Below are 15,750 nucleotides of genomic sequence, written 5' to 3'. Positions count from 1 at the left end.
GTGAGTGGAGAGCCATTTGCTCGTTCTGTGGCACAATAGATCAATATTGCAAGATGCCTAGAAGGAGATAAGACAGGCATCAGGGTTCAGTTGACAGTTCCTGTCACTGATTAAGCCAGCATTATGCTTCACGGTTCCGAGCAAAAGATTGTACAACTCCGTATCTGACTCTTTGTTGACCCAAACACTCAACCAGGGAGATGTAGGAATGCCTGCAGGTGTAATTGCTATAATTTTGGCGAATATGGCTAAGCAGATTTTGTTGGCACGACATATTGTATGCAGTGCCAGTGAATGCATGAATTCAGGTATAGCCATGTATTATAATTGCTGGCAGTGGGTTTGCCTTCCCAGCTTCCTGTGGGAATAGGAGCGCTAATTCTGTACAAAAATGCAGATTGACTACCTCGGTCTGCAGCTAGACAGAGGTACAAAAACTGATGAATGAACATGGAGCACCCCTGCTGCAGTGTGACATGGATAATTTGTTCTGTTGTTTCTCCTCCTCTCTCACCAAGCCCAGGAACCCCAGGAGAACTGAGAAAAAGGTTGCTCGTTCTCGTTGACTTTTGGGTTCCATTGTGAAGGTAATCACCTCAAAGGCCCATTTGAATCGAACACTTGTAAGCTTCGTTCCGCAATGGCTAACTGCAGGCTAACAAATGTGACCAAAATCACACAAGGCTGAAAAAAGATTGATGTAGTGTCCACTTGCGCTGATATAGATAATGGTCCTTGTTAACCTATGCTGGACCTTAACCCTGATGTCAGCTGAGCTCCTCAATAACCTCTATGGGGAGTTACATTCTCCCAAGGCAATGACTTCTAGATCGCTTTCTTTTGTGGGTCAGATCCTTTTTCTTCTCAAAATCGATCAAAATATTGACAATTTTTCAAAGGACAATCAAGGCCTCGACCTTTATGAACTGAAAAACATGGACAGAGAACTCAAACTGTGATTTTGCTGATTTGGTAAATGCATTAAATATGTGTATGTTGTGTGCCTCACATTTTTATAGAGATAATTAAAATGAATTTATTAACTCCATTCTCTCATGACAAATCATGCAGTGTTCCTTCATCCAGAAAGAAAGAAGAAAATAAACAAAGTGAAAATGTCTGGGATACTCTGATGCATGCTGACAAGAAAGACTATGAAAGGATTTGCATGGAGTTTGGCCTCACTGATTTCCGGGGCATGTTGAAAAAACTGACTCAGATGAAAAAGGAAAGAGAGGAAAAGCAAGCAATGGTAACGTACATTTGTTACAGCTGGTGGCCAATTCTACAAATTAGATCAATTTAGATTATTCCCCGATACTACCTTGGGGTAAAACAAATAATATCGCAAATATGAGGTTTATGATGTTGTTGTGTGTTGGCACTAAGGGCGGGATTCTCCATTGTGAGTCCGCCTCGTTACTGCTGCCAGTGAGGACAGAGAATTTGGCACTCAGTTAAATCCCCATGTACTGCAGCGGGACCGCAGAATCCCACAAATTTAGGGTAAAATGGAGGAATGACAGTAGCTATGTGATCCATTCTAAATTCTGCTGACAATAAATCTGGTGGCTTGATGGATAATGGTTAAAGGGTTATTTTAGTAGGAAGAAGGTACAAAAGGCGCTGTCCACCGGCCGCGTTGCGCACTCCCTCGAGGGAGGTGCAGCCAGTGAATCCTGGGAGAGGCCTCTTGTGGGCTCCCTGGCAGTCTTCACGCCTCGGGGCATCCACCCAAGTCCCATGAGGTGTTGGAATCTGAAGTACACCCAAAGGGTGGGACCAAACGACATGTTCAAAGTCGATTTAAAAGCGGCATAGGCAAACGTACTCAATATCTAGCAGTCACACGGGACCTGCTGGTCTCCCCAGTGAGGCCACAGCTGGGCGCCGTTCAGCAGTGGTCCACACAAATGTACACCGGGCAGAATGACACCCGGTGGGTCTCCTTGGCCATCGGAGACCCCTGGGTGGTCAGGGTCAGTGCAGATTGGCTCCCAGGTCCTCCCCAGGAATGTAGGCACCGTGGCACTGCCCAACTGGCACCTTGGCACTGCCACCCTGGCATTTCTAAGGTGTACAGCTGACACTGCCCATCTGGCAAGAGCACTGCCCAGGTGCTAGGCTGGCAGTGCAAGGGTGCCTGGTGACACTGTCAAGGCTCAGGGGCTGAGGGGGGCCATGCCCATAAAAGGGGGGATGGAGGGAGGCACGTGGGGGGGGGGAGGGGTGCATGACAGGTAAGCCGGGCCCTTTGGGATGTTGGGGGCTGAATGGTGGGGGTCCTGAAAGCGGTGGCCTGTAAGGGGGCATGGGTTGGCCTGAAGAAGAGGGACTCCCAGGGACCCCATAGCGGGTGCCCTCACTTGGGGCATGTGGGCTCATGCCCATGTGTGTGGGAGATGACATTTCCCATGGGTAGGGGGTGTGGGAGACCCACAAGCTCAAATAGAGAGCCGGGCACCCTTTCAAAATGGCAAGCCCGATCTCTGAGTTCAGCTCCCCAGTGCTGAAATAAATTCATGGTGTGGGCTGAACTGCTGAGAAACTCCCAGAGCCCAAAGAACTGACTAAGGGCACGATCCAGTGGCAACACTGTGCCAGAAAAAGAGCTTACCGCAGTGCAGCATGGCCATTGAAAGCCAGGAGACCCCGCTCCCGGGATCTACCTGGCTCACCAGGCATCGCGACATTCAAAGCAATCTCGAAAGATGTTGCGATGTGAATCCCACCCTCAATGGATGAGATCACTTTTTGGAAAACCTTCATATTAGAGTGAGGCAGTAAGTGCTGATTCTCGAGGTACCTGAGGCTTTGGTATTCAAGCCCTTCACCTCACAGAGCTCGGGAGAGCGCTGCTTAGCACTGGTCCCCACAAAGGGCGACAAGATGGAACAGCACTTATGGGGGTCTCCCAGGGAATTGGAGGCCCCCAGCTAGATGCCCTTGGGACAGGGTGGTGCCCTGGCACTGCTGCTGCCACCTGGCCACCCTAGAAATGCCACCCAGGCACCTTGGCAGCGCTACCTGAGTGCCAGCCTGGCATTGACAAGGTGGCAGTGCCAGAAGGCATGGGCACTGCCAGAGTGGCAGGTTGGCAATACCAAGCATGGTAGCACACAGGTTAGCACAGTTGCTTCACAGCTCCAGGTTCCAGGGTCCCAGGTTCGATTCCCGGCTTAGGTCACTGTCTGTGTGGAGTCTGCACGTTCTCCCCTTGTCTACATAGGTTTTCTTCGGGTGCTCTGGTTTCCTCCCACAGTCCAAAGATAGATAGATAGATAGAGAAATACAGCACAGAACAGGCCCTTCGGCCCACGATGTTGTGCCGAACTTTTGTCCTGGATTAATCATAGAATTTTGGACACTAAGGGCAATTTATCATGACCAATCCACCCAACCTGCACATCTTTGGACTGTGGGAGGAAACCGGAGTACCCGGAGGAAACCCACGCACACACGGGGAGGATGTGCAGACTCCACACAGACAGTGACCCAAGTCGAAATTGAACTTGGGACCCTGGAGCTGTGAAGCAATTGTGCTATTCACAATGCTACCGTGCTGCCCTTAAGAAGAAATTAATCTACACTCCATTTTTCTACCCTAATCCATGTACCTATCCAATAGCCGCTTGAAGGTCCCTAACGTTTCCGACTCAACTACTTCCACAGGCAGTGCATTCCATGCCCCCACTACTCTCTGGGTAAAGAACCTACTTCTGACATCCCCCCTATATCTTCCACCATTTACCTTAAATTTATGTCCCCTTGTAATGGTTTGTTCCACCCGGGGAAAATGTCTCTGACTGTCTACTCTATCTATTCCCCTGATCATCTTATAAACCTCTATCAAGTCGCCCCTCATCCTTCTCCGTTCTACTGAGAAAAGGCCTAACACCCTCAACCTTTCCTCGCAAGACCTACTCTCCATTCCAGGCAACATCCTGGTAAATCTCCTTTGCACCTTTTCCAAAGCTTCCACATCCTTCCTAAAATGAGGCGACCAGAACTGCATACAGTACTCCAAATGTGGCCTGACCAAGGTTTTGTACAGCTGCATCATCACCTCACGGCTCTTAAATTCAATCCCTCTGCTAATGAACGCTAGCACACCATAGGCCTTCTTCACAACTCTATCCACTTGAGTGGCAACTTTCAAAGATCTATGAACATAGACCCCAAGATCTCTCTGCTCCTCTACATTGCCAAGAACCCTACCGTTAACCCTGTATTCCGCATTCATATTTGTCCTTCCAAAATGGACAACCTCACACTTGTCAGGGTTAAACCATTTGCCACTTCTCAGCCCAGCTCTGTATCCTATCTATGTCTCTTTGAAGCCGACAACAGCCCTCCTCACTATCCACAACTCCACCAACCTTCGTATCATCTGCAAATGTACTGACCCACGCTTGAACTCCCTCATCCAAGTCGTTAATGAAAATCACAAACAGCAGAGGACCCAGAACTGATCCCTGCGGTACGCCACCTGGTAACTGGGCTCCAGGCTGAATATTTGCCATCCACCACCACTCTCTGTCTTCTATCGGTTTGCCAGTTCGTTATCCAACTGGCCAAATTTCCCACTATCCCATGCCTCCTTACTTTCTGCATAAGCCTACCATGGGGAACCTTATCAAATGCCTTACTAAAATCCATGTACACTACATCCACTGCTTTACCTTCATCCACATGCTTGGTCACCTCCTCAAATAAGTCAATAAGACTTGTAAGGCAAGACCTACCCCTCACAAATCCGTGCTGACTATCCCTAATCAAGCAGTGTCTTTCCAGATGCTCAGAAATCCTATCCCTCAGTACCCTTTCCATTACTTTGCCTACCACCGAAGTAAGACTAACTGGCCTGTAGTTTCCAGGGTTATCCCTATTCCCTTTTTTGAACAGGGGCATGACATTCGCCGCTCTCCAATCCTCTGGTACCACCCCTGTTAACAGCGAGGACGAAAAGATAATTGCCAACGGCTCTGCAATTTCATTTCTTGCTTCCCATAGAATCCTTGGATATATCCCATCAGGCCCGGGGGACTTGTCTATCCTCAAGTTTTTCAAAACGCCCAACACATCTTCCTTCCTAACAAGTATCTCCTCGAGCTTACCAGTCTGTTTCACACTGTCCTCTCCAACAATATGGCCCCTCTCGTTTGTAAATACTGAAGAAAAACACTTGTTCAAGACCTCTCCTATCTCTTCAGACTCAATACACAATATCCCGCTACTGTCCTTGATCGGACCTACCCTCGCTCTAGTCATTTTCATATTTCTCACATATGTGTAAAAGGCCTTGGGGTTTTCCTTGATCCTACCCGCCAAAGATTTTTCATGCCCTCTCTTAGCTCTCCTAATGCCTTTCTTCAGTTCCGTCCTGGCTATCTTGTATCCCTCCAGCGCCCTGTCTGAACCTTGTTTCCTCAGCCTTATATAAGTCTCCTTCTTCCTCTTAACAAGACATTCAACCTCTCTTGTCAACCATGGTTCCCTCACTCGACCATCTCTTCCCTGCCTGACAGGGACATACATATCAAAAACACGCAGTAGCTGTTCCTTGAACAAGTTCCACATTTCACTTGTGTCCTTCCCTGACAGCCTATGTTCCCAACTTATGCACTTCAATTCTTGTCTGACAGCATTGTATTTACCCTTCCCCCAATTGTAAACCTTGCCCTGTTGCACGCACCTATCCCTCTTCATTACTAAAGTGAAAGTCACAGAATTGTGGTCACTACCTCCAAAATGCTCCCCCACTAACAAATCTATCACCTGCCCTGGTTCATTACCAAGTACCAAATCCAATATGGCCTCCCCTCTGGTCGGACAATCTACATACTGTGTTAGAAAAGCTTCCTGGACACACTGCACAAACACTACCCCATCCAAACTATTTGATCTAAAGAGTTTCCACTCAATGTTTGGGAAGTTGAAGTCACCCATGACTACTACCCTGTGACTTCTGCACCTTTCCAAAATCTGTTTCCCAATCTGTTCCTCCACATCTCTGCTGCTATTGGGGGGCCTATAGAAAACTCCAAACAAGGTGACTGCTCCTTTCCTATTTCTGACTTCAACACATATTACCTCAGTAGGCAGATCCCCCTCGAACTGCCTTTCTGCAGCTGTTATACTATCTCTAATTAACAATGCCACCCCCCCCCCCCCCACCTATTTTACCATCCTCCCTAATCTTGTTGAAACATCTATAACCAGGGACCTCCAACAACCATTTCTGCCCCTCTTAGAACATAGAACATAGAACAGTACAGCACAGAACAGGCCCTTCGGCCCTCAATGTTGTGCCGAGCCATGATCACCCTACTCAAACCCATGTATCCACCCCATACCCGTAACCCAACAACCCCCCCCTTAACCTTACTTTTATTAGGACACTACGGGCAATTTAGCATGGCCAATCCACCTAACCCGCACATCTTTGGACTGTGGGAGGAAACCGGAGCACCCGGAGGAAACCTACGCACACAGGGGGAGGACGTGCAGACTCCACACAGACAGTGACCCAGCCGGGAATCGAACCTGGGACCCTGGAGCTGTGAAGCATTTATGCTAACCACCATGCTACCCTGCTGCCCCTATCTTCTATCCAAGTTTCCGTGATGGCCACCACATCGTAGTCCCAAGTACCGATCCATGCCTTAAGTTCACCCACCTTATTCCTGATGCTTCTTGCATTGAAGTATATACACTTCAACCCATCTCCTTGCCGGCAAGTACTTTCCTTTGTCAGTGTTACCTTCCCCACTGCATCGCTACGTGCTTTGGCATCCTGAATATCGGCTTCCTTAGTTGCTGGACTACAAATCCGGTTCCCATTATCTGCCAAATTAGTTTAAACCCTCCCGAAGACTACTAGAAATCCTCTCCCCCAGGATATTGGTGCCCCTCTGGTTCAGATGCAACTCGTCCTGCTTGTACAGGTCCCACCTTCCCCAGAATGCGCTCCAATTATCCAAATACCTGAAGCCCTCCCTCCTACTCCATTCCTGCAGCCACGTGTTCAACTGCACTCTCTCCCTATTCCTAGCCTCGCTATCACGTGGCACCGGCAACAAACCAGAGATGACAACTCTGTCTGTCCTGGCCTTTAACTTCCAGCATCACTCCCTAAACTTGTTTATTACCTCCACACCCCTTGTCCTCCCTACGTCGTTGGTGCCAATGTGCACCACGACCTCTGGCTGCTCACCCTCCCCCTTCAGGATCCTGAAGACACGATCCGAGACATCCCTGGCCCTGGCACCCGGCAGGCAACATATCTTCCGGGAGTCTTGCTCGCGCCCACAGAATCTCCTATCTATTCCCCTAACCATTGAATCTCCTATTACTATTGCTTTTCTGCGCTCCCTCCTTCCCTTCTGAGTCCCAGAGCCAGACTCAGTGCCAGAGACCTGGCCGCTAGGGCCTTCCCCCAGTAGGTCATCCCCCCCAACAGCATCCAAAACGGTATACTTGTTTTGAAGGGGAATGGCCACGAGGGATCCCTGCACTGCCTGCCTGTTAGTTTTCTTTTCCCTGTCGCTGTAACCCAGCTACTCTTGTCCAGTACCTTGGGTGTGGCTACCTCCCTGTAACTCTTCTCGATAACCCCCTCTGCCTTCCGGATGATCCGAAGTTCATCCAGCTCCAGCTCCAGTTCCCTAACACGGTCTCTGAGGAGCTGGAGTTGGGTGCACTTCCCGCAGGTATAGTCAGCGGGGACACTAGAGGTATCCCTCACCACCCACATCCTACAGGAGGAGCATGCAACTACCCTAGCCTCCATCCCCTCTTACTTTACAGAATTAGCTACCCCGTAGACCAACTGGACCTCTGCCCTCTGAGTCTGCTTCCAGTCAGCTGTACTCTAAACTCCTGGCTCCCTTCACGCTCTTTGATAAATATAGGAAATGAAATGTAAGGAGCACCTTACTCCCTCCTCAGCTAACTCTGTCAGTCACCAAACTCTCACTGTAGCACTCAAATGCAACCAGTTTAGCACTCCAGTGCAAACAATGTCTGCACTGTAACTAGCTCAGATTTATACTGTGACTCTAGCCTCTGAAAAATGGCCTAATCCAATTAGCTAATTAGCAAGCTCCAGCTGCAAGTACCTACAAGTAGAACCTTGTTTAAAGCTGATTCAAAATTCACCTTCTTATAGACCAAACAGCAACTTTTAAGTTAATTAACTAAATAAACGAAATACTAGACTTTAAATAAAAATGAACCCTTATACTCCGTCAGTCACCAAACTCTCAATGTAGCACTCAAATGCAACCAGTTCAGCACTCCAGTGCAAACAAAAGATATGCAGGTTAGGTGGATTGGCCATGCTAAATTTCCCTTAGAATCCAAAAGGTTGGGTTATGGGGTTAAGGGGATAGGTGTTGGTGTTGGCATAGATAGGGTGCTCTTTCCAAGGGCCGATGCAGACTTGATGGGCCGAATGGCCTCCTTCTGCACTGTAAAATATATCATATAGTATGATAATTTTGTTGTGCGCAATTGGGCTGTGGTTGTCTAGTGTGGGTGTTGGAGGGAGGGGAGGAGGCCGAGGACCCTCCCATTGTGTGGTTCGGGCAGGGGGGTTGCGGGGAGGTCGGGGATTGTTTCAGGGGTCTCAGTGATTAGGATGCCAAATCTCTCACTACTATGGGGAGTTTCGGCGAGCAGAACTCCCCACTGTAAAAAACAGGCCTTGGACGCGCGTTCTCCGTTCTAGCCTTTTATTCGACGTGAGTGTTTCTCAGCCTTGAGAGCGACTGGAAACACGCAACTAAACAAACTTGTTTGGAACCATGGGCAGAGTGAATGGATAGTGGTTGGTAACTCACCAGCAAAGCCGACGGGAAACTCCCTGAAAAATCCGTCACAAATGAACTTAGAAATGTTTCCGTTGAATCACATCCAAAATATTCAGACCTGTAAACAATGATCAGAGACGCTATGCTCAAGATAGATAGACTGTTCATCTCCAAGGCCAAGGGAGGTGTTAGGGTTTTTTTTTTATTCTTTAATTTTAACCTGTCTATTTAATTCCAAGATAGACTGCTGTTTGGCTGTCTAATCAGCATTTTGTTTTTAAGAAATAAAATAAAAAAGTTGAGTGCCCAATTCTTTTATTTTCCCAATTAAAGGGCAACATAGCATGGCCAATCCACCTACCTGCACATCTTTGGGTTGTGACTGTGAGACCCGCGCAGACACGGTGAGAATGTGCAAACTCCATACGTAGAGTGACCCAAGGCTGGGTTAGAACACGGGTCCTCGGCGCCGTGAGGCAGCAGAGCTAACCACTGTTCCACCCTGCCACCCCCCCCCATCCCCCAATCAGCATTTCTACTGGGATACAAGGCCTATGTGATCAACATTGCCATACTAATGAGGTTTGAGAAGGAAAGGGTTGAGTCATTGTTGGATCAGGTTGCAAATTTTCCTAAACTATCACTGAATCTCAAGAATATGGGAATGTGAGAGCAGAGAGATAGAGGCAGCAAGTCTCTATTGTTCATCACGGAAAAGGGAGCTCACACTCCAATTGAATAAACTAAGGTTGTAAAATTTAAACAAAGCTGGAAGATTTGCCTAGCTTTGGCTAGAGGGAGGGATCTCCAAGGTAACCCAACAGACTTTTTTGGGGTTAGAAGTCATCTGGCTGGAAAAGGAAAAGGAAAAAATAATCACTTTGAACTCGTTGTGAGAGAACATGGTATCTACTTAAGGAACAAAGTAAAGTATAACTGGGGAAGATTTTAAGTCATTTTAAAAGTTTAATAGTGTGTCTTTTCTGTAGTTTAAGGTGGAAGTTTTATACTGAAATAGCGTTTAGTCAATGTTGCTTTTAGCTTGTGTGTTATACGCTCATAATATCCTTAAAGTGGCAATGACGGGCGAATTGCCACTCCAGAGGGACTTACCTTCACTGTGATTGCAAAATCTGTCTCGCCCAGCCTTCCTCATTCAGACTGGGTGAGACAAGAGCAGCGAAGCGTTCCTGCGCCAGCGACATGCAAATGGAGCACAGCAAGAGTGGACGTGGTTGCTTTTTACAGCAGCAGCTGGTAAATGAAAAAATGGGGGTTCACACATAGGACTGGGAGGGGGGGGGGGGGTGAGTAGAGTCGGATCAGTGGTGTAGAGTTGGACCAGGGGACAGAGTTAAAAGGGGTGGCAGAGTGGAAGGTAGGTCATGATAGGGGTGTGTGGGAATCAGGCTGACAGAAGGGTGCAGTTTTTGGACTGGACATAGGAAAGGAATGGGCCTTGGACCGGAGTGTTGAGTCAGGGATGTCTGGCCGGGAGGGCAGGGTGGTTGTCGACTATAGGGTTGGGCCAAGGATGGAGGGGTGGTGGTGGTTAGTCGGCCGGGGGTGTTGGGCTCGGGGGTGGGGGGTGTGTCCAGTGTTGGGTAGGCCCGGGGTGTTCGCCCGGACTGGATGGATAGGTCCAGTGGTGGGGGAGGTTTCTACCGTCGGGTCTTGCTCGGGTTCAGCTTGGATTGGGCGGTGGTCAGGGATGGTCAGGAATGGTGCGGGAATGTCCCTTGTGAGCTCGGTCTGGGTGTTTAAAATAGTTACTCTGAAGTTAGAAGTGTTTGTTTTTTCCTTCTAACTCTTTCAGACTAACTATGAGTGTAACATTGGCAGAACCATCGTAAGTTAGCGATTTAAATCACTTTGTGAGATGTTCCTAGCCCTGCACAATTGTCCAGTGAAAATTAGCCCTTCTGGAAAACTGCCAGGTAAACACTTAGCTGGGATCTTCCAAGAGAGATACCCCAGCTGATCTTTGGGGTACCTCACAAATTCGACACAGTGGAGCCAGAAAGATTTGGCGCATAGTAAAAATCTTAAAACATGGGCCGGGATTCTCCCCTCCCCGGCGGGGCGGGGGGTCCCGGCATGTCGGAGTGGCGTGAACCACTCCGGCATAGGGCCGCCCCAAAAGGTCCGGAATTCTCCGCACCTTTAGGGGCCAAGCCCTCACATTGAGGGGCTAGGCCCACGCCGGAGTGGTTCCCACTCCGTCGGCTGGCATGAGCGGCCTTTGGCGCCACGCCAGCCGGGGCCAAAAGGACTTCGCCGGCCGGCGTACGTCCGCGCATGCGCCAGAGCGTCAGCGGCTACTGACGTCATACCGGCGCATGCGCAGGGGAGGGGGTCCCTTCCGCCTCCGCCATGGAGAAGACCATGGCGAAGGCGGACGAAAAAGAGTGCCCCCAAGGCACAGGCCCGCCCACCGATTGGTGGGCCCAAATCGCGGGCCAGGCAACCGTGGGGGCACCCCCTGGGGTCAGATCACCCCACGCCCTCCCCGCCCCCCCCCCCCCCAGGACCCCGGAGCCTGCCCGCGCCACCAATCCCTCCAGTCAGGTAGGTGGTTTAATCCACGCTGGCGGGAGAGGCCTGTCAGCGGCGGGACTTCGGCCCATCGCGGGCCAGAAAATCGCCGAATCTCGGGGGGGCCAGAGAATTCGGGACACGGCAGGGGCGGGATTGACACCAGCCCCGGGGGATCGTAGAATCCCGCCCAAGATTATCCATCAAACATCTCTTTACAAAGCTGAAGTGTCCAAATTCATCATTTTGCATCAGCCACTTAACAAGGTTGGTGATCAACCTGGTGCCTCTTCTCTACACTACCTTGGGCCTTAGATAACCCCCAGAACAAGACAGAATATATAAAATGGGGTCTGACCAGAGCATTGTACAATTTGATCATGATTTTCTCTGACTTGAATCCACAATGTTCTGCACTATTAGGACTTACCAAGGACTTTATTTTTGTTTACTCTGAAAGGGAAAAAAAAATCATTAAACTAAACAGAAAGTGTAAATTATTAAATTGCCTGTATTTGGGCCATTCAGAAGCATATGTAAGTATGAACAATCTAAGTATTTTTCATATGTTGAATCAAATGGTAAGACTTTCATTAAATAACTTTAACAGATAGATAGTGATCAGTGTACACTCTGACATATTTTTTTCTTATCTCTTCTATCCTATTTCTAGTATGTGAAAGAAATCGATAACCTGAAACATGTTACCACAAAGCCAGATGGATCAGCTAGCTTTGGATTTGATATGGAACTCAAAAATCCACTTCTAAATATTTATGTGTACAAGGTGATTGTTAGTTTTGCCTTAATGACTTTGCAGCAGTAACATAAAATGCTTCAGAGATAGACCAGAACATTCAATATGTGTTTGCCCGCTACTTAAAAAAATGACAATTTTAGGTCTGGAAGTTAATTGGTTAGATATGACCTGTTATGCAATGTAGTTGCTTCAATAAGTTGTTTAGAACATATATCTGGTGCTTTCATCTCAAGTGATCTTCCTTCCCTTCAAAACTTCTGTCCCTTTTCAATTACCAAGAGTAGTGACTGGGTCTACTTACGTGTGTTATAGTGTACCAGACGTGGTTATGCTTGTTTAGCTTTGCTGCATTCGGTGCCTGTCACATTCTCTTCTTTTCTGACTTTCACAAAATGGTCACAGAGTTAGAATTGTAATGGGCTGGACAGTTGGACAATGGTTGCACTTTTGTATGATTAGAATAAGTAGCAGAACTAGTTTGCGATCAAAGTACTCAAAGCAAATTTAGAGCCTAAAATGTAAATAATCTCGGGGTTTTTTTAGCCACACATTGATTCAGCAATAAGCTCTTTGTAATGTTCATTAAAGGACGGAAAACTGATCAAGCTTTCGATGGACGAGGAGCAAAAGCATCATCTCAAACGTGCAGGCAAAAAATACACCTTCTGCATTAAAAATCTCCAGCTTGACGATGTTGGAATGTACAAAGTAAATGTTGAAGATGTAGAGATTTTTGTAACGGAAGTGGATATCAATCGTAAGTGCCAGAATTTCTGTTATAACCCACAAGTATCTTACGGGGTGGGAATAGTTAACTTGCCCGCGAAACTTGCAGAATACGAGCTCTCCCATTAAGGGGACGGGGAAATTCTAAACAATGTCTTGTTGTATGATATATAAAGCTGGCTAGTTAGGCACCGTTAAGGCAGACCCAGTTGGGATCTACCATGTGGTGTATATAATAGTTACTGTAAATAAACTAAGTTTACTTGAACTACTTGTTGTGGATTTTGTTGTGGCCTTATAAAAATGTCCTATTACACATCCATTGTATTCTTTTTGAACCTGTTCTAGTTATTAATTGTGCTACTTTATTTTTAATTACAGTTATCCCTATTGAATTCAAACAGCGAATGAAAGATGTAAAATGCAAGGAGAACAATGATGCCGTCTTTGAGTGCACTATTTCATTACCCCTCCCAGCTGAGTGGTCATACAAAAAGTTAACCCTGGAAAACAGCGATAAATATGAAATGCAGGTCTCAGCTGACGGTTTGACTCACAAGCTAATTATAAAGGATGCACATCCTGTGGACAAAGGAGTGTATACAATATCTGCAGGTGCTGGGTGCTGTGGTGCATACCTTACCGTGGAAAGTAAGTTTTGTGTTTTATGAGCTTGTACTACATTCCAAAATCTGACTTATTTAAATCTTTACTAAGAAGTAAACTGTAATTTACTAAAATAAGTACAATTTTATCTTCAGAAGCAATGCACCAAAGTAAAGAGGGCATGAGATTTTAAAGCCAGTCAGAAAGTCGAAAACAATTTACAACAAATTCTATCAGCCAACCAACCAGCTAAATTTTAAGCAAAACAATCTAAAAAGGGGAATGTTATCTGACCAGGGCTTTCATTTTAGACAGATGGATATTAATTCTCTTTGCCAATCAGAAGCCAAACTTAAGAAAGCAGGAACATTAGAAATAGGCCAGGAATAGGTCATATTTCCTCTCGAGCCTGCTTCACCATTCAGTCAGAAAATGACTAATTTTCTACCTCATCATGACTTTCCTGCCCTATTCCCACATCATTTGATTCCCTTAAAGCCCCAGAATCTGTTGCTCTTAATCCTAAATATACAAACCATTTGAACATTCACAGACCGCGGAGTACAGAGAACTCTAGACTAGTGAGGGATCAACATTGAGGGAAAATGTGGCTCCTGATCTCAGCCCTAAATAGTGTGCACATTATCCCTCGACAGTATGTGACGTCCAGTCCTGGACTCACCATCCAGGTGAAAAAGGTTTCTCAACATTAACCCTGTCAAACCCTTAAAGAATGTTACACGTTTTAATAAAATCAGAAATGCTGAGTTGGTGATCCATCTTGGCCCTCTCCTGCATCACGTATATCAGTCTTTAGTTAATTCAGTTCAGCCCATGTGATATCAAGAAATGGCTAAAGGCACTGGACACAGCAAAGGCTACGGCCCATGACAATTTCCTGGATGCAATACTGAAGACTTGTGCCCTAGACTAGCCTTGGCCCGGGCTAAGCTGTTCCAGTACAGCTACAATAATGGTATGTGCCTGACAATGCGAAGAATTACCCCAGGTCATCTTGTCCATCAAAAGCAAGACAAATCCAATTCAGCCAGTTGCTGCCCCATCAGGCTATTCTCCATCATCAGCAAAGTGAGTGAAGGTATTGCTGGCAGTGCTACCAAGTGCCACTTACTCACAAAATGCCTTCAAGCTGTGTCAAGCTGGCCCTCCATGCTGCTTAGTGGGTCTGTGACGTAGAGGGGCAGATCATCCGCATAGAGCAAGACTCTGTGCTCTCTGTCTCCTCTTTGGATCCCCTTCCAGTTCTTTGTCACTCTTAGCGTGATCGCCAGTGATACGATCGCTGCTCATGACTTCTCGCTGGCTCATATTACCTCCCCCCCACCCCCCCCCCCCCCCCACCCCCCGCCCACTCATTACCCCAAGAGGTGACAATCTGCCCACAGGGTTGTAGCCTTCATCCACACTGCATAGTGACAGGGCTGGATTAATACCAGCAGGGCCAGGAAGGTCATTATTTGGTCACTTAAGAATCTCAGTTGGTGTCAGAGTTGAAAGGTCGACCATAAGCCTTTCTGCCCATAACTTAGCTCTGGGTTCAGGTACACGACCATCCTGCCTAATTAAATGCCCTTCCTACTTCCAAGCTCGTCATCAAGGAGAACAGAAGATTCCACTCCGCTTCTCGTTGCAGCAGCTTTGCATCCTCCTTACTGCTTGCATGTCCACTTAGTTTTGTATCATGAACAAATCTGAATTCATTGCACTCTGTCCCTCAGGACATTGATATGGATTGTGAATAGTTGAGGCCCAAACATTGATCCTTGCTACAACCTTCTCAGCTGAAAATGAACAATTTATTTCTACTCTCTGCTTCATGTTCATTAACAAACATCCCTCCATGCTAGTGGCTACACAAGATTAGAATTGTGAATTGGGGGTTATCAACTAGCATGGAGGGAGGTTTGGAAGTAGGAAGGGCATTTAATTAGGCAGGATGGTCGTGTACCTGAACCCAGAGTTAAGTTATGGGCAGAGATTCCAGAGAATTCTGCCGGTGTGAATGGCTGGAGAATTCTGGCCTACATCGAGCGGGTATCGGGCTTCCAGTCCATTAATTGCATGCTTATTCATGCTAAACCTGAATTTGCAACTCCCCACCGGAAGATGCGCCTCCGGGGCAAATAGCGCGCTACAGCCAGTGGCGGGGCAGCAAAGCCATTACAACGGGTCTGGCGCCCTGCACCGATCCCATCTTTTGGGGCGAACCGCCATTCTTCACCCAATCAGGAATCCCAATAGCAGCGTCTGGCAATGGAGGGTCCACCTACATATCTTTTAGTTCAGTTT

The 15,750-nt window shown here is 47.4% G+C and overlaps 1 protein-coding gene across 1 annotated transcript in view; it reads left to right on the top strand.

The window, feature by feature from the left end:
• The window catches only part of LOC119979109 (immunoglobulin-like and fibronectin type III domain-containing protein 1), a 76,368-nt gene that overhangs the window by 18,317 nt on the left and 42,301 nt on the right, over positions 1-15,750 (top strand). The window contains exons 7-10 of the mRNA XM_038821107.1: positions 1,072-1,252; positions 12,022-12,135; positions 12,697-12,865; positions 13,216-13,485. Of these exons, the coding sequence (XP_038677035.1) occupies positions 1,072-1,252; positions 12,022-12,135; positions 12,697-12,865; positions 13,216-13,485 (734 nt within the window). The remainder of the gene's footprint in view (positions 1-1,071; positions 1,253-12,021; positions 12,136-12,696; positions 12,866-13,215; positions 13,486-15,750) is intronic.

The sequence above is a fragment of the Scyliorhinus canicula genome, chromosome 15 (genome assembly GCF_902713615.1).
Source record: "Scyliorhinus canicula chromosome 15, sScyCan1.1, whole genome shotgun sequence".
Classification (NCBI taxonomy): Eukaryota; Metazoa; Chordata; class Chondrichthyes; order Carcharhiniformes; family Scyliorhinidae; genus Scyliorhinus; species Scyliorhinus canicula.
This window is presented reverse-complemented; position numbering and strand designations above follow the sequence as displayed.